Source organism: Empidonax traillii, unplaced genomic scaffold (assembly GCF_003031625.1).
Source record: "Empidonax traillii isolate 1590-97213 ecotype Southwest subspecies unplaced genomic scaffold, ASM303162v1 scaffold99:size1466351, whole genome shotgun sequence".
Taxonomy (NCBI): Eukaryota; Metazoa; Chordata; class Aves; order Passeriformes; family Tyrannidae; genus Empidonax; species Empidonax traillii.
In genome coordinates, this window is record NW_020955292.1 from 1252380 (window position 1) to 1271251 (window position 18872).

At 47.0% G+C, this 18872-nt stretch overlaps 2 protein-coding genes across 8 annotated transcripts in view; both read left to right on the forward strand.

The window, feature by feature from the left end:
• Positions 1-17463, forward strand: part of DEPDC5 (DEP domain containing 5) — a 42189-nt gene extending 24726 nt beyond the window's left edge. For 3 of the 6 annotated variants that reach the window (XM_027882005.1, XM_027882004.1, XM_027882006.1), the window contains exons 31-43: positions 568-701; positions 1018-1126; positions 3875-3937; positions 5504-5655; positions 6392-6469; positions 6886-7018; positions 7856-7964; positions 8223-8447; positions 12268-12437; positions 13382-13553; positions 14591-14651; positions 15695-15777; positions 16662-17463. In XM_027882005.1, coding sequence (XP_027737806.1) covers positions 568-701; positions 1018-1126; positions 3875-3937; positions 5504-5655; positions 6392-6469; positions 6886-7018; positions 7856-7964; positions 8223-8447; positions 12268-12437; positions 13382-13553; positions 14591-14651; positions 15695-15777; positions 16662-16957 — 1785 coding nt within the window. In that variant the 3' untranslated portion in view covers positions 16958-17463. The remainder of the gene's footprint in view (positions 1-567; positions 702-1017; positions 1127-3874; positions 3938-5503; positions 5656-6391; positions 6470-6885; positions 7019-7855; positions 7965-8222; positions 8448-12267; positions 12438-13381; positions 13554-14590; positions 14652-15694; positions 15778-16661) is intronic. The other 3 variants (XM_027882009.1, XM_027882010.1, XM_027882008.1) reach the window with 2 other exon arrangements.
• A 127-nt stretch (positions 17464-17590) lies between these two features.
• The window catches only part of ANHX (anomalous homeobox), a 14033-nt gene continuing 12751 nt past the window's right edge, over positions 17591-18872 (forward strand). For both annotated transcript variants that reach the window (XM_027882012.1, XM_027882011.1), the window contains exon 1: positions 17591-18090. The gene's annotated coding sequence lies outside the window, so the exon portion shown is untranslated. The remainder of the gene's footprint in view (positions 18091-18872) is intronic.

Here is an 18872-nt window from a genome sequence, read left to right on the forward strand (position 1 = left end):
TTTAGATGGTTTGTGCTTGTTCACACCTTTCTGTTCTTGAACCAGTTATATTTACCTGGCATGGGTATCCTGTGCTGCTGTGGCTGGAACCAGACTCAGAACAGTTCTCATCCTGAGCTGCCAGCAGAGCCATCGAGGCCTTGGCCTCTTGCTGCTCTATTTTTATCTCAGTGGGTCTTCTCTTACCATGAGTCTGATGCCACCTCACTGCAAAGGGGCTGTGCTTTGTGCTGCAGGATGGTCAGCATGAGAATGGTGTTGCACCCTGTGATGCAGATAACTGGTCAAAATGGATCTCTGAGGTAGTTCAGCTTGGAACTTCTGGCTGCTTTGTCTCCATGCTGCAGTCTTAGGAAAAGGATTGGGAAAAGAGAACCATATGGGTGAATTCCTGGTGAAGAGTGGTGTCATGAGGATGATGAGAAACTGGTTAATGTGTATCAGTTTTTTCCCAGTTCACACACTAAATGTGTACTTAATAAAGCCCTGCTGACATGAGGTTGTGTTCTTGCTTACTAGTTAAGCACAGCTTGACTAAGTCTGCGCTTCCATTTTTTTCTTTGTTAGAAAGGATCTGCCATGAAAGGCTTGCAGATTGCTGGTCCAATTCCCACCCACTCTCTGGAGCAGCCTGGACCTCCCATTGGGAAGAAAGGAACCTCAGCACTCTCAGCTCTGCTGCAGATGGAAGCCAGTCAGAAGTGAGTCTCTGCAGGCTGTGTGAAGAGCACTAGAACATCCTTCCTACATATTCCACCTGGGCTGACTAATGCAGAGCTGGGGAACTTTGCCTCATGTTATATTAAATACACGAGATTTAATATTTGTAGTGCTAAGTCAGTGTTGCACATGCAGAACAGAACTGAGTGAGTTCAAGGGTCTGTGTTGTTTATGTGGGGTAAAAGGTTCTTATGGGAGGTTGGATTGACTCAGTGCCCCTCTGCAGCAGTTGCCTTCAGGTGGAAGCTGGCACAGAGTGGGTTTGAATCAACTCTGGATTCCTTCCCTGTGTTTCAGGACCCTGGGGGAGCAGCAAGCAGCAATGCTTTCTGGGAAGAGCTCTGGGCAGCCCTCAGAGAGTGGGAGCATTGCCATCACACCCACCTATATGGACAGCCCTCGCAAGGTAAAGACTTCCTGGTCTTTCTTTAGCTACCATTTTTACGTAAGAATTTCTCAAATAATCAAAGATTTATTTCTCTAAGCACATGGCTACATCATATCATGTGTTACCCTCTAATCCAGCAAGGACTGGTCCCGTACTGGCCTTTGTGTGCAAGGGCATAAGAAGAAGTTGGGGCACAACTTTGCATCAGTTCTGTAACTGTGACAGTGGTATGGAATGCCTGGGATGTTATCTCAGTGTGTTTTGCTGATCTAGGTGCTATTTGCTAATTAGTCCCTTTTCCAGTAGCACATTTCATTTCAGTTGGGGTTGGACTGTCAGATTGAGCAGTACAGTCCTGTCTGCATCTCTGTGTGTCTTGGAGAACAAAATCAGGCTCTAGGCCGTGACTTGTGAAGCTTGAGTGGAATTTTAACAGCAGGAACTTGGGTCTCTTGCCTCTGCTCAGAGGAGAGGATGTGCTCCTTAGAAGTGATTCAGATGTCATTCTTCACTGACCAGACTCCAGGCTGGGGAAAGTTGTCTTCCTGGAGCTTTCTTCAGACACTTGAAGAAAAGACTGTGCTACCCCTCAACCTTTCTTCTCAAGTGTCCTGTGAGTGCCAGGAGAGCAGGAACTCTGCCTCCAAGTCCAACCAGAAATGTTTGGGTTTTTTTTCTGTGTTCTGGCATATGGAGGTCTTTCATCAGAAGTAACAAGGAGCTGAATAAAGATAGGGGACTTAAGTGTAGTCTGTGTTTGGGTTCAAAAGTTGAAATATTGCAGGGAAAAGGTTCTCAGAGTAACCACTGTCAACCAGCTCTTTGGGTATTTTTCTTTTAGTGTCTAATGTTTCAACATCCACAGTTTTCTGCCACGAGCAGGGGCAAACCTTGTGTTATTCTGGAGGTCTGGGTATTGACAGTTGAAGTGATGGAGTAGCAGTGATCACATCTGTAGGAGACATCTATTTGTACAATTAGAGAACACAGATGAGTCTGGAGCAGGTTGTACTAGACCTGAAAAAGTAGGTGCAGAGCCTGACCTGAGGCATGTTTGCAGACTTCCAGAGAATACAGCTTCAGACCAGTTCAGGCTTTGCATTCTCTTCTACCATTTTGAAAATTCAGCCTCCCTCTTTATGAACAGAAATCCTGATTATCTCTTTCTATCAGTAAAACTGGTGAAAATTCCACATAGGAGACACAGGAGAGAAGAACTTTGTGTCTGTTTGTGAGGGGAAAAGGCAAAATTGGCTTCTATAGCAATGGCACAGTGGTGTGTTGGGAACAAATTACCAGATTTTGTGCTTCCAGCGAATGCCATCGTGAGTAATGTTAAAAGGAACTGTGTTCCAAAGCCTCTCTAGAAGGCTGACTGGAGACTCTGGAGGAGTTTGTTATCAATTGAGGGCCTTTCACACCACAGCAGTAAACACTCCTGTAAATATTTACACATAGGGACTGGGAGAGAAGCAATTGGGATCTCCAAATTGATGGCTCATGCCTGTTGGAAAGATGCTGGTGGCCAGGTAGCCATGTCAGGGAACTCTGTGCTCACATGGGAACATCAGCAAGCGTGTGCCTGGTGCCCCAGCCCTTTAGGAGGTCTCTTGGCCGTCTGCAGACTGAGAACCAAAGCACTGACAAATGGTCACAGCTGTGCCCTGCCAGCAGCCAAGGGAACAAGTGCTTTTCTAGGATGCTGTTCAGTGCTGGAGTTATTCCAGACCAAAACTGAGCCACTGGCTCCACCTTTACCCTGTTTCAGAGTAGAACTGGCAAGTCCCTGCAGCCAGTTACTGGGCAACACAGTATGATTGTAACCCAGTGAGTTCTCTCGATTCACAATCTGTTTGGGAATCTTTGCCCTTGTGTATCCAGGGGGCTTGGCACTGTGTAAATTACCAGCCATGTAACCCTGGTATCGATTCTTTCCAGAAAATGTTTTATATGTACATACCAAGGTAAGAAGCATCTTAACTGCAGACTAGACAGAAATATTTTGCCTAGGGAACGGAATAAAGAATTGCAAAGGAGGAATGAAAATCTAGTTGGGTTCCACTGCATTGTCTTCTGTGATAAGAGAATCTTGACACATCTTGGAATAGCAGCTGGGAATAAATTCACCCTGGGGTTGCAAGTAGGTGGGAATGTAGCACAGGCAGCATCTGTTGAATTTTGCTTGAAGCGTTAAACGCGGTGTTGGAAGGATCTCTGTGATGAGTTTTTCTTCCCTTTCCTTTGCACCATACCAGACCTGCATTTAAGAGGAAGATTGTGCTTCCTGAAAAGAGCTTCTTTGCCTCTCCCTCTTTATCATTGGAATGACTAACAGACTGAAAAAAAAAAAAATAAGCTGTCCTGTCATTACACCTGTAGTTGCACAGGTTTCTGTACCACTGTTCAGCTTTGCATTTGGGGTGGAAACCCCACAAACGTCAGAGCTCGAGTCTTTCTCCTGTGAAGTTTGGAGGGAAGGCTGTAGTTTCAATTGGCTTCTGATCAGTGTGCTTTTCCAAAATTTTGGAAAAGCGTCTGTGCTAAGGGAGAGCAACGTCTCGTTAGCGAGAGAGAAAGTCCTGGTATGTGTGTCAGTAACTGCTGATCTCTGCATTCTGCTGCATCCCACATTCTGGGGCTGGGGTTTGCATTCTCCTCATACTTTCTCTCTGTGGTCATTTCATACTTGCACAACTCTGTATTTGCTTTTCTTCAACTCCTCGTTGCTGTTGCCATTAATGGGCCTGCTTCCTCTGATGCCTTCAGGATGGGGCCTTCTTTATGGATTTTGTTCGCAGCCCACGAACAGCTTCAACCTTCCACTCCCAGGTTAGTTTGGAATGGGTCATTGTCATCTCGGGCTTTTGGACTGAGATGACACAGAGCGTTTGTTGTCCTGAGCTTGCCGTGTGGGGAACCCGCGTTTGCAGATCTGCTCGCTGAGAGGGAGATGTGCAGCATTAGCAGGACAAAAGTGGCAGATGCAATTATTTCCTTCCACCAGTCAGTGTTTGTGCTGTGCTTTGGATGTTCCTGTGCCCTGTCTCACTGTCCTTTGCAGTGCTGTCATGGCAACTACTAAAGCATCTGTTTTTATTTGTCGGTAAGTGCTTGTTTTCTGTGTTCCCTCACGGAACAAAATGGCAACAGCTCCCTCATCTAGTTCTTGGCTGAATTTCTTCTGTGGTGTTTGTTTGACAGGTGGCTCTGGGGAGATCCAAAGCAAATTGTGCCCTTGGATTCTTAAACAACTGAGAGCTGAAAATATTGGTGTGATCTTGGCTTCAAAGAGTCATTGTGACAGAAGTTGTTTGTGCACTTAACACCAGTTAGGGATTACCAATAACACATTGTGTCCATAGAAAATGCTGCTGATTGAAGTGGCTCTGGGGAGGCAGAGTGGCTTTAGCTGGCTGTGGGCACTGTGGGGTCCACATTGGATGGAGCATCTGCTGGTTTTGGCTGCCCCAAAAAAACATCTGCCATTGTGGAGTTAGAGATCTTTGGGATGTGAGAAATGGCATAAAAAAGGACTCTTGGCTGGCAGACCTAAGTCAAGCCCCCAGCTTTGTGATTTTTAGCTGTGTGCTGTGGATTCATCCCAGCAGAGCAGCCCTCATATTTACACCAGCCTGACTTGGAGTTCCTCTGCTGTTCGTGTTCTCTCCCCCACCTCTCGAGCTTTTATATAACGTGCCTTTCCTAAACCAGCCGTGTTAATGACAGATGGCAATTACAGCCTGTACTTTGCTGAGTCCTTCAGCATTCATGTTCTCTCTGAAACGATTTTATGTTAATTTTGTGAACTATTCAGTCTACCATTGGAATGGTGTGAGTGTTCCTGCGGGAGGAAAGTGTTCCTGTTGTCTTGGCGACAGAGGTGTGGGTGGGTGCCAACCAGCCTGCTCACACTGCCCTGAGAAAGGAGGGGATAGGAGCTGGGGTTTTTTTGTGCATTATGAAACCTGAATTCTGTGTGATACATTTGCATGTTTTTGAGAGTTAGAGTTGAAACTGTTTTTGCTAAATGCTTACTACTTTCCCATAGTGATTAAGTGCCCTGTGCTGTTCGTTGTGTGTTTATAATCACAGTTATTCATGGTTCAAAATGTCAGGTTGGGACTGGTGGTGTTGGTTTGCCAGTGGTTCTCTCAACACAGTTGTTGCTGGGCTGGTGATCCTCATCTTTACTGGGGTTTGAATTTCTTGTTTGTCAGGAGCTCTGTGGTGATGACAAAAATAAGACTGTATTTATCCTTTCTGCATATGCCTGTGCTTCCTTATAGTATTGCCTGTTGTTAACTACCTTGAGCTGAGGTACAGATGATGTGGGGAGGGGGAAAATGGATTGCATCATGACTTTTATGACAATGTTGCTGTGTTTACTCCTCCCAGGTCTCTATAGATCAGTCAGTTCCTGCAGCCTCAGATGGCAACACATTGATAACCACGGGGCAGGTGCCTGACAGGGGCAGCACCCAGACCTTGGGCAGTGCCCAGAACGTTGCAGAGCCAGGATACAGCACAGCTGGAGCTGCAGAGGGCAGGTAGGAAAAGCACTGCAGTGCTGTTGAGTTACAGCCCCTTTGTGGTGTCAGAGAATGGGCCCTCAAACAGGCACCTGAGAAGAAGCTGCGCTGTCAGTGCTGCCAGGCACTTGTTACAAGACCCTCCTGCAGCATTTCCACGTGCAGAGAGAGTGGTAGTGAAATAAGCCTTGCAACCCAGTTTTCCAGAATTAAACGAACACAAGGCCTGATTTCTCCACCCACAAGAAGAGCTTCATTCTTCAAGAAATGAAGATATTCCATTCCTGAAACCTGTTAGGTGAAAATCAGGCTCTGAATTGACATCTTCTGTCTGTTTGGCAAAGGGGGGCCCTCCAGGTCTGACTGGACTGAGCAGGTTGATGAAATCCAAGAGGTTCTGACCTGGAAGTGAGACACTGAGGAGGAAGCAACAATGAAAATAAACTTTATTAGCACCTGTTTCCTGTGGTTGTATATTACAGTAAAAAAAAAAAGAGACAACTTCAAAATGTTTGCTCTCAGTGGCTCCTGAGTACAGCTGTATGTGGTACAGCGTGCATTGGGTCCTCATAGCCATGTCCTGGTGGCCTCAGGGGGAAAAAAACAGGTCTGATGCTTTTAGCTGTCCTTTCTGATATGAAAAAGGAAATAAATGTGACAGTTGTTGTTGAGAGGAGAGAGCATTTCTATTCAATGTGCATATTTGAACAAAGCTGGAAGCTTCCCTGATTTTTGAATGTGCTTCTGTTCCCAGCTCTCAGCAGTGTTCCACGAGTGCTCTGACTTCCTCTTCCACTCTGGTGGAGATTCTCGAAGCCATGAAACACCCCACGTAAGTTTTTAATATAAAAATGCTTTACATCTGCTGAGATGTTTGCTGAGAGGACGTGAGGCACGGAGCCACTGCAGGGGGAGAGCCCCATGTCAGCTGGGGAAGAGTTTCAAACTTCCTTTTGTTATTCAGTTCCAGTCTCCTTAATGAGAAATTTTATATCAGTTGAGGTATGAGTATTGATTCAGAGACTTCATTATTAGAATCCCAGAATCTTGTCAAAGCAGGAATTCCCAGTAAGTCACTGAAGTGCTGTCAATGTCAACTCTTCATCACTGTGGGGGCACTGTGCATTTCTTGTCCTGTATTTTATCCCCCACCCACACTTCCCCCCCCCCCCCAGCAGCGATTTTGGGCTTGGTTTCTTAGAAGAACTCTGTCTCTCTGTGTTAACACGTTAACTTGCTGTGATTCAGCACAGGGATCCAGCTGCTGTCGGAACAGAAAGGCCTCTCCCCGTACTGCTTCATCAGTGCAGAAGTCGTGCACTGGCTGGTCAATAATGTGGAGGGTGTGCAGACCCAGGCCATGGCCATTGACATAATGCAGGTAAGGGAACTGTCCAGGGGCATGTGGAGGGCCAGAAATACCTCACTCTGTGAAGAAAGTAGAATGTAGAAGAAAGCAGAGCAATAATTTCTGCTGCTCATTAAAATCCTCATATTGACAGGTATTGAAAATTGTTCAGCAGAGGGAGGTGATGATGACATTTTTTGGGTTCCCTATCACAAAACAGCAGCATGTCCTTCAGGAGTAATACACAGTATTTTTTCCCACTTCTCTAGGTTGACACTTCTGTGTATAATCTCCAGTTAGCTTGTACTTACCCACAGCTCTGCATTGTGGTGCAATTGTGAGGCACTACAGCATGATTTGATTTTGGTTTTCCTTCTGATCATTAGTTAATGAACTTTTAATAAAATCAGCACATGACCTCTCTGTTATGGATGCTGAAGAAGACACATTTTGTGCAGGAACGCTGCTAGTGTTCACCAAGGGATTGCTCTGTACTGAACTGCATCAGGGGCAGACAGATGAAAATGTCTGGGAGTTCATTCCTCTGCTGAGATCCCATTTCAATTAACAGAGAACTTAGAATGTTTCCAACCTCCTACCTTCCTACAAATCCACCTATAAAACCAGAGCAGGGTTACAGAGGAAGGCAGACATCTGTGGAAAGGTCAAACCCAATTTCTCAGGCGGATAAGGAATCTCTGTTACATTTACTGAATACTTTGCTGGTATTCTCATTAGACACATAGCTGGACAAAAAGATGTCAAGAGAAAGAAAATGATTTCCTGATGTTCTCTAGTAACCTCTTTTTGTGACTGGAAGAGTGACTTCTTTTTCACCATGTTTGCTCTGTTCTCTCTCTTTTTGTTCAGAAAATGCTGGAAGAGCAGCTGATTGTCCACGCGTCTGGAGAAGCTTTACGAACCTTTATTTATGGCTTTTATTTTTACAAGATTGTGGTGGACAAAGAACCAGACCGAGGTCAGCACTGTGTTATTACAAGACTTTCCTCACTATCCCTTTGCATAATCTCTAGGATTTACTCGATTCTTACGGGTGCTGGAGCAGGAATGCGTTTTGGGAGCAACCGAAAACACTGATCTAAGGAGAGGAAATTAAGCCTGTTTGATTTTAAAAAAATTGCAGAAAACGTAAATTTTTTTTCCTGCCTCTTTTCCATCAAGAGCTCCCTCTCTCCCTCGGTGTGGCTCTAACTGCAGCTGTCCTTGCCCTGTGCAGTGGGGATGCAGCAGCCTGCCATGTGGCACACCGCTGCCATGGACGACTTCTCCGCCTTCCAGAGGAAGTGGTTTGAGGTGGCCTTTGTGGCAGAAGAGCTCCTGCACTCCGAGATCCCGGCGTTCTTCCTGCCCTGGCTGCCCAGCCGCCCCGCCTCCTATGCAAGTAGGCACAGTTCCTTTAGCCGCAGTTTCGGAGGACGGAGCCAGGCAGCTGCACTCTTAGGTAGATGCACAGCACAGGTGACAGCTGGGGAAGTTCAGGGGGAGAGTTTGCAAGGGGAAGAGCAGCCAGCCAAGGGGATGATCTCACGTGGACCAGCAGCAAAGCTGCAAATTTCATGCTGGCCTTACATGTGTCTTGCATGTGGACTCGTTCTCATGTGCTGGAGGTGTGTTTCACTGGCTGAGCAGGCAACTTTCACTCTGAGGACTGGGCTACAGTAAAAACTATTTCTTAAAATACCCCTTGTTCCTGAACCTCTAGAATTGACAAAGGAAAATGCTTTGTCTCCCCACAGAAACAGAGACTCTTCACAACCTGTGAGAACAGCAGAGCAGCCAAACTGTTCTTAAAATTACATGTCTAATTGCTTCCTAAAGGCAAAAGCCACAGTGAGATCCAGATGTGTTAGAAGTTTTCTGTGATGTGCTGGAGGCTTTCTCAGCTAATCTTAACCAGAGCCAGACTTCTTATATTAAATCTGTGGAGCCCAGCTACAAATGATGGCTGTGGTATGGAAGCAGTAGGAAGATCTTGCTGCTGGGCAAGATCTCATTAAATAGCATCTAATGTCCTGTAATGTGTGGAGAAGAACACTGGCTGCCTCTACCAGCCCGTGAAACACACTGGCTGCATGACTGACCGTGTTGCTTTGTCAGCTTTTTGTTGCATTTCCAGGCCAGCCTGAGTCACTTGCTTTTGTTCCTCTTTCCCTGTTTAAAATGAAGAGAAAAATCATTGCTGTAGAACTGCAACTTCAGGTTTATTTAGATGCATCTGTTAAAGGCCCAGCAATTAAGGATAAAAAGAAAACTCTGCTGCTCTCCCCTTATGTGTATTTGACCTTCTGTTGAGAAGTGCCTTCCTGCTGGTGTAGTATCTCTTAAACCTGAAGTCACAGTGATCATTGTATTTCTGAAAGCCTTGTTTGAAGAGGAACAGCATCAGAAATGGGAAAGCATTAAGGAAAGGAAGACTTCTGAACTAATGGTTAATTCCCTGAAGCCAGCATATGCAGGATATTTTCCCTGTCACACGATAAATCTGTTGCCTTGGCTGCTATCCAACCTCATTAGCTCTGTGGCCAGAGCTGCAGCCTGAATGTAGGCTGGCATGAAATGTTGTGGAGGCTGGAGGCGCTTGGGCCAGATCCTGTTTGTGGTTTGATCTCTTACTCACTACTGAGCCCAAGAAAACCCCTTCACTTCCCTGTGTCTGTCCTCTTTGGGGAGGTGACAAGGCTGAGACTCAGCAAAGGAGCAGAGGAAGAAGGTGACTCAGTGCCCTCCCACCTTTCCTTTGACACTAACTGGGAACAGAGTGAATTCCTGCAGGATGTCACCTATTGCACAGCTGGGTAGCTGTCCTTTCTCTTTGCAGTTGGAATTATGTCCATTCTGCTATTGAACCAATTTGCAGTCCTTGAATGAATAATGTCTTCAGATTGCTCACATGCAGTCTGATTATTCCAGGAATTATAATTTCTTGTAGAAAAATCCAGTGTGCAAGTTTTTTCTTAAAAAGAAACTGGTTTAAATGATATTTCTGTGCTGTCCCTCTTCTAAACAGTATTAAAAAAAACCAAACAACTTCACCAGTTCATCTGAGGCAAGGAGCTTTACTAAACCCAGATGACCTCTGGTCCACGTGACTTCATTTGTTCCTCTCTTGGTCTTGATTTGGTTGTGGTTTTTAATTCTTCCCCTCCCCACCTTCCCTAAATGTCAGGCTGTGACATAAAATTGCCTGCAAGCATTGGGAGCTCTGGAACAAGCTCCGTGTATCTCTCAAATCTTTATCCCTCCCAGTTCCCAAATCGCTGGCCCAGTGACTGCCCCTTTCCCTTCCCAGTGGAAGTCTGACCTGTGATACACCTAATCCTGTCCCTTTTGATTTGTAGCAGTGCATGCACTAGCAATTGTAGTCATGTGTGTAGCGGAGTCTGTGACTGGAGAATAACCTGCCTGCTCCTCCCCGGTTTGCTTAGTAAACCATTAGGTAAATACTCAATAGCACAAGACAATTGGGAAGCAGGTGAGTCCTCTTAAAATCTGATCTGTGGAAGCCAAAGTTTATTCTCTTAAAATAAGTTGGTTCTAATCTGAAGCTGCTGAATTCAGACACATGGATGTTTCTCATCAGTTTAATGTATTCTGGATTAGCTCACCTGGTTGGACTGTGTCCCTCTTGCTTTGCCTGTGAATTGCAGCTGCAGAGCAGGTGGAGAGAGAAGCTCCAGCCCTAACAGGGAGTCTGCACTGCCTGGCAAAAGGAACAGTCTGAGGGAGCAGGGAGCTCATTCTTCACCCGGTGCTGCTGTGGCACACTGGGCTGTGGTGTTAGCACTGACCCCCTGGTCGATGACCAACACCCACCTGGCTGAGCTGCTTCAGCTTCACAGGAGGATGTTTTCCAACGCACTTTGTTACAAAATTGGCCCCATAACCTTCTGACCACAAGCACTGCACTCACAGTGATATCCCACTGCAAAGGAGCCAGAGGAAGAAACTCCAGGTGTTCGTCTGCCTGACAATACCAGACCAGCTCAGAAATTGCAGATGATACATTTCCCAAAGATAGAAGTGGCTCTTATTTAGGAAACAAAACTGGATTATGTTCTTTCATTTTTATTGTTTTTCTTTTTTTTGCCTTTTTAAGCTGCAGTTATAGATAGCAATGTAAAGGATTTCCTTATAAACTTGAAATCTGTCTCCAGCTAACTTGCAGTAGAAGTGAAGGTGGGAACTTCGCATCCACCTTGAGGAAGAACATCAATATTTTTTTAAACACCATTAAGTCATTAATTTATAAGATAATTTTAAAAGCTGATCCTAAAAAAGGTTGCACATCTTCTATTTAAGCAAGCAATAACATCTACCCCCAGTGCATGCAATAATAAATAGGGCAAACATTTTTCAATAGTGGCCTTGCAGCCCATTGTTTTGTGTCCATTTTAAACACCATAGAAATGTTAAATTGTGTCTTTCCCTAAAGACAAGTTGCAAGTGACAACATGTTTCATGGCAGGACTTTGGTGTCCGAGTCAGGAGATGTGGGTTCTGTCCCTGGCCTTGCTGTGTGACACCAGCCAGGTCACTTCCACTCGCTGTGCTTCTCCTTCCTCTTTTGCCTCCCACCTGAGATTTTTCTTCACTGGGATGCTGGGGTGTAGGGCAAAGGGATCTTGGGCACTCTCCCAGCCCTTGCTGCAGAGCACCAGGAGGTATTGCAGTGATGGGAAGCTGCTGCATGTCTTGGCTGACGTTTCCTGCTTTTACAAGAAGTGTTGGATGTGCAGTTTTAGCACTGCGGTAATGTGGGATATTGATATGGGGTTAAAGAAACAAGGAGTTTAACTTCCAATCTCCTTTAGCTGTGGAAAGTCCTGGAATGCTCCTGCCCTGTGTAACAGCACCCTGTTGAGATTTCTGGTGGGGGCACGTAGAAATATTTGGAATGTTGTGGGTATGAAAAAGCTGTAGATGTTGTCTAGCCACACTTAATCAAACAGGCAACTGGTGCCATAATTAGCTGCTGGACTCTTGGTTCTCTCTGTTTATTGCAGCTAAAATGTCTTTTGACTGCTCGGGGAGGTGATTCTGTAGCACATACCCCTGGTACAAGAAACACTTGAGGTGTTTTGTCCTTCGTGGTCTGCATGAGCGGCATTCTGGGACTATTCTGCCAGCCCAAAAACATCTGGGGAAGAATGGGAGGACAAATTCATTACAAATAGCTTATCTGGGTTCTTCTGCTCTTTGCCCTGCCTCCCACCCCGTGTCTCGTGCATCCCTGGAATGCCCCCCGCTCCTCGGCTGTGCAGCTGCCACGGTGCCCGAGCAGCGGACGGTGACGCTGGACGTGGATGTGAACAACCGCACGGACCGGCTGGAGTGGTGCAGTTGTTATTACCATGGCAATTTCTCCCTGAATGCTGCCTTTGAAATCAAGCTGCACTGGATGGCCGTGACTGCAGCCGTGCTCTTCGAGATGGTGAGAGTCCCTGTGCTCTGGATGGCCACGGAAACGCCCGGCTGGCCTCTGGATCCCTTAAACAACCGGGAGCATTGTCGTGGGAAGTGTTAGGAGGGAGCCAGTGGGCTGGGTCTGCCCTTATTTCCATAAGTAATTTTCCTGGTGGTTGTAGGCATTGCTGCATCTGGTCAGTGTTTCTCACACTGTCTGTAGTCCTTTTGTCTGCAGGGCAGCGTTCTGCTGTCAGTGGGTTTCGTGCACAGTATGCAGAGATCAGCACAGGTCAAGGTGATAAATTTAAGTCCCCCTTAGGCAAATTTTAAGCTCTGAGCTGGGTCTTTGGAGAAGAATCTGTTTCACATTGCATTCCTTCTATCCCCAAACCTTAAAACTTTAAATCTCACTGGAATTGCTTTCATAACAAGGCTTTTCCAAGCAGTGTGTTCTTCCTGTTCAGCAATGCTTTTTAGCTTTTTTTTTTAAACTTGCTGAAAATGTTTTGAACTGAAAATATAAGTAGTTTGTGTCACTTGTTAATTTTTAGACATTTTTTCCTCTTGTGCAGCTTCTGTAAAACTCAAATTATTTAACACCAGGTTTTACCCCACCCAGCCAGACAGCACTGGGTAATCGGTTTTGCTTTTATTTAAAATCGATTGCACTGTTCCAGTAAAGCAGCAGTGTTTAGCCACTGGTGATAAGTAGGCTGAATCAGTTCCTGAAAAATGTCCTATTTTAAAGTGCTTTCTGATTGATGTGGCACTTCAGAAAAAGCAAGCCTGATGCCTTGTGCTCGCACTGCTTCGCTTGCAAGGACGTTGGTGTGCCTGCCGTGCGAGCTGAGCCTGGGCAGAGCTGAGCACGGCTGATCTATTCCTGGGGAACGAGCTGCTCTCCTGCACAGAAGTGCCCCTCGTCAGATGACAGATGTCCTATGATTCATTGTTTGAATTTTTTCTCAGGTTCAGGGTTGGCACCGGAAAGCCACCTCCTGCGGGTTCCTGCTGGTCCCAGTCTTGGAAGGCCCCTTCGCTTTGCCCAGTTACTTGTACGGAGACCCCCTGCGGGCTCAGCTCTTCATCCCCCTCAACGTGAGCTGCCTGCTGAAGGAGGGCAGTGAGCATCTCTTTGATGGTAAGGAGGGGTCCTCCTTTTACCCCAGGCGGGGCACTGCTGGCATGTGGCTGGCACAAAGGGCCTCATTCACCATCCAGGCGTTAGGTGGCTGAGGGACCTGTTTCTGCCGTTCAGCAGCCCCCTGAGGAAGGGGGTGCTGGAGGAGGCCGTGCTGGCAGCACAGTCAGCATGAACAGGGTGAGGTGGGCAGCAGGAAACACCAACACACAGGAAGGGTGGTTTCCCCACTGATCTTTAACAGTTCACACCCTTACAGAGCCCATGGCAAGTGGCTGTTCCTTTGACAGACCGAGGCTGTTTTGCTGGTAGACCCACAGCTGCTCTGCATTTGTATCCTGTGTTTGTTTATTCTCCCCCTCAGTGAGATTAGGCTTTCACCACTGCTATCCTTTTTTTGCTGTTGCCGTGGTTACGTTCATGGTTAGAGTGTTTGCACATGAGATTAAGCGCTAGAAACTGCAATCTCCCTCTCTGCAGTGTGACCTCGCCCTTCCCAGTGACAATGTTGTGGTGAGTCTCAGGTGGAAACTCAAAGATCAGAGAACTCTGTCCCCTTGCAGAGGGGGGGCAAAATGGCATCGTGAGAAGGGACAATTAGCAAAAGACTCTGTTTTAAAATAACAAATAGGATATTTTCATTAATCCTTGACCCAATGTCCAGGTGTAAACGTAAAACAATCGTGACAAATCCATATGCTGCGAGGTCACCACAGCCCCACTGACTGAACTAAGTATTTTCAGAGCACTCTGCTGATACACAGCAGCCCAATCTCCTTCTTTGTCCCCTCCTACACACACCTTTATGTTCCTCTCCTTCATCTCAAGAGACACAAAATATGAATTCGGGGATCAGTGTACAAGACTCGTCTCTAATAAGATGGCATTCAAGGGACAGCTGACAGAAAAAACTGCGACTAAAAGAAATGTCTAGGGGGAGAAAAAGTGCACAGAGATCTTCTGAGAAAAACTGAAATCTTGAAACGAAGGAAATAAAGTAGCTTTACTAGATAATTGTTACATTTCATGTGTTTCAGGCTTCGAACCAGAAACATACTGGGACCGAATGCACCTGCTGCAGGAGGCAATAGCACACAGGTATGTGCAGAGGGGTGACCAAAGGGTTTGTGTCTCCTTGGATAATGTGCAATGAAGATCTGTGCTGGACACTCACTCCTGGCTTCTGTGCTCTCTGCCTCTCTGAAGTCTGCTCACAGATTATTAGACTAAAATACGGTCCCCACGCCTGGAGCTGGTTCTGGGGGTGCAAGGGGCAGGTTTGTACTGTTTCAGCCTGTCACTCATTAAAAAACTCATCCTAGGGAGGGCACTGCCTTTGAGAAGTGCCCTAAGTTAAAAGCTGATAGATTGTAAATAGGTTCTTCCTGAGAAGGGACAGTTATTTCCTTCATGTGGATTTAACACAGTCTTGAACCAGTGGTTGACAACAGGCAGGAGCCTGGGATGGAGCTGTACACAGGAGCTTGGGCCCAGTTTAAGGAGTTGTTGGAAACTCTGAATGCTCTCTAGCCTTTGTGTGGCTGAACTGCCAGTTTGTTTAATGGTGTTGCTGCCAAGGTGTCTTTCACCACAGAGAAAGTGCCTTTTTTGATGGACTTTAGCTTGGAAACCAGCTTTCATTAGTTTAGAAAGCAGGAGAGGAACAAGCATCCTACAAACAGCAGAGAACTGTCAGGTGAGCTGCTTGAGTTCTGTGTGGGAGAATGTGCAGCATGAAAAGAAATGATGTTGCAGCTTGAAGCATAGCCGAGGAATGTCTGTCTGCTCTTCCTCTTCCCTCCCTCGTGTGCAGCTGTCCCGTTTTGTGAGAGGCTGCTCGGAGCTGCTGCTCCCGTGTCCTGCACAGGCTGGGCCAGGAGCAGGGTGGGCTCACAGCTGGGCCAGGAGCAGGGTGGGCTCACAGCCTTTCACACTGTGCCAGCAGGGGCAGAGAATACTTGGAGAAGCTCAGCTCTCTTCATCCCTCTTCCTCTTGCCTGCAGGCCATAAGAAGAGGGAGCCTTTGTCCTAGTGGAAGGATTTTCCCTGGTGCCCCTGCCCTGGACTGAGGAATCCTACCTAAAGTGGTTCTTTTTATCTTTTTTTTTTTTTTTTTTATCCTGTGGTCTCTCTTTCTTCAGATTTGGATTTGTGCAAGATAAATACTCGGCCTCTGCATTCAACTTCCCAGCAGAGAACAAGCCCCAGTATATCCATGTCACAGGTGAGAAATATTTGGGAGGCACTGGAGCGAGGAGGAGGTTTTTACAAACAAAAGAACCATTTTACCTGCAGTTTGTCCTTTTTGTCAGTGATGTTGGTCCTGTTTTGTCCTAAGCTAGATGACATGTAGATGTGTCAGCCAACACAAACCAGAAAACTGGAGGGGCAGTGGGAAAAGCACAAAGTGTTGCTGCTAGTCAATGGTGTTGGTTTGAAATCTTTCTTTGTAGTGTCTCTAAAACTTTTCTTTCCACGAGATGGAGAAATTAAAAAAAATTATGGCAGAGCTTATTGCAAGGTCAGTGTAAATAAATGTGTACCCAGAGGCCAGAAGGAGGAAAAGGTGTTGGGACAAGTCAATGCTCTGTTCTCGTGCTTAAGGTCAGTTGTAGATGCATCTCTACCCATGGACACTGTGAGGGAGGCAGATAAAGCATTTAGGATCCACCTGCTTTCATTATTACTCCTCATAAATGCTGGTGGTCTGTCAGCACTTATAACCAAGCTCCATGCATGGCACTTTGCAGTAAAATGGATCCACACAATTCCCCTGGGTTGCTGAGACGTGAAAGCAGTGACAGGAAGAGAGCTTTTGGAAAATTGCAGAAGAGAGTGGCAGTTGATGGGAAGTTAGAAAGATGGATCAGGGCCTACAGTTTTGCTTCCTTCCCTGCCTGCAGGGGAAAGGGCAGACTGAGAGTGCTCTCTCCCACTGATGTAACACGCAGGGAGAAGCAGCGAAGGAGGAGAATTGTATCCCATTTTCTCTTGCTGAAAGGCAATCAAACGACACTCAGGGCAGTTTCCTTTTCAGAATTTAATGAGCCAGGCCCCAGTTGCAGGGACTTGGGTCTGCCTCAGACTGAAGCCCTCCTGTCTCCCCAGGGACGGTGTTTCTGCAGCTGCCGTATTCCAAGCGGAAGTTCTCCTGCGGGCAGCAGCGGCGCCGGCGCAACTCCACCAGCTCCACCAACCAGAACATGTTCTGTGAGGAGCGAATCGGCTACAACTGGGCCTACAACACCATGCTCACCAAAACCTGGCGCTCCAGCGCCACCGGCGACGAGAAGTTCGCCGACCGGCTGCTGAAGGACTTCACTGACTTCTGCTGGAACAAGGACAGCCGGCTCGTTCTCTTCTGGACTGACTGTCTGGACAAGATGCACGCCAGTGCTCCCTGAGATAGGCCTGCACTGGGTCTCTTGGGGAGACAGCTAAAGCTTTACCTTGTGGCAAGGATGTAGAAGTGAAGGATGAGGGAAAAGAACCTCTGTGTGGGATTCATCTTGAGGCTCCGAGAGGACCTGAGCAATATTGCTGTTGATATTCAACAGAATTTGATTAAGTGCTTGAAAAAAAGAATCTGAGCTCTTGGCCTGCCAATATTTACCACCTGACTTCAGCTTGGTTTTAAGTAGCTGCAGTCTTTGATTGCCAAAACTTCAGTTAAAGCAGAGGTGAAGGAGGGAGAGTGCAAATGGTTTTCAAGGGCAGCCGGATGCGGCACGGCGTGATGGTAGAGGCTTCCTGTCAGTGGAAACGATGGATGCCCTTGGCATCTTCTGTGCCTGGCAGCAGCCTGCCCCTGCCCCTCCCGAGGTGTACCCTGATTGTGTGAATATGTAAGATAAATGTGAGAGATGCTTGTTACGTTTCATACATGTAAATAAGTAAAAATGCAGAAAAGCAAGTGCCCTGATGTCATGTTGTATCCACAGAGAGCAGTACAGAATCAGTGAGTGAAAGAGAACCATCGCCAAGAGGAAGTTCTGTTTCCTGTGCCCAGCTCAAAGTTCAGTGCTGGGGCTTTGTCTTTTAGGCTTTGTCTTTTAGGCATCCAGGACTTTGTGTTTCCAGCTCCAGATCTAGAACAGTGTCACACAGCAGGGAGCAAGAAATCAGTTACTGTCCTGCAAGGCCAGCACCAAAGCCTAAGGAGAAACCAAGAGCTGAACACAAAATGCTGCTGAGAATAATGAGCAGGTTGTTAGAATGTGTCTGCATGCAGCAAAAAGAAGGTGCCTGTGCTCAAGTATGTAGCCTTTGTCTTTGCACAGAAGGCTCAGGGCCTTGGCACGAGCTGGTTATTGAAGTGCAGATTTCGGGTGGGTTCACGAGCCAGCCGTGCTCAGCCTGGGGGCTGTTGGCTCCTGCTGCGAGATGGTTCCTATTGTTACCTGTCCTCGAGAAACTGGAGTCAGGGAGGGCTGACACCTTCACAGTGGTGTTCAGACCTGACTCAGGGAAAATCGTAGCTGCTTAAAACTGAGCCTGGATGACTCATCTGTTTTGAGACGGCACCCACCCACAAAAGGTGGGTTTGAGCCTCGTGCCTCTTCATTCAGTTCCTAAGCGTGTCAAAATCATCAGCGCGCATCTGAGCCCCATTAATGACTTAAAAAATGCTGTCTACTATGAAAGCAACTCGCTGCCATCTACCCTAGCCCGCCGTGCTCTGGAAGGCGCTGTGCAGGCGGTGGATGCTCGGTCCAAGGGCTCCCGGGGCGGGGCGAGGTGTGAGGCGGCCCCCGAGCCCCTCCTGGGCGGGCAGGGAGCGCCGGCGGCCCCGCACCTGGCCCGGAGCACGAGGACCGGGATCCGGACCCCACCAGTGCTGCAGCCCCTCCCTGCTCCTCCACTTCGCAGGTATTTATCAGCTTTTCCCGCTCTTGTCCTGGGGTTAGAGGTGGCCCAAGGGTGGAGGGTCCCCAAGGGCACCGCGCCGGTCCCCTTTGCCCAGGAAAACGGGTGAAAACCAGCCCCGGCCATTGCTTACACCCTGAAGTAAGTGCGTCCTCCCCGGTCTGACAAATCGCCGTTTTGGAGAAAAACTAATGAGTTTTACCTGAATTTCATCGAACTACTCTGTTCGGGTAGTTTTAACCTCTAAGCTGTGGGTGTAAAACTTAGAGTCAGTCTCTTGAGTTTTGGGGCAAGTTTGATGTGTCTTTCTGAGCTCAGTTGTTTCAACTGCAGACCTGGTGTGGCTTTAGCTTTTCAGCGCTGCTTTAGGCCTACTTTTATTTAAAGCATTTTAAGGTCCTCGGACTGCTTTTAAGAGCACAGTGAATTTCTTTCCTTAAAAAAAAAAAAAAA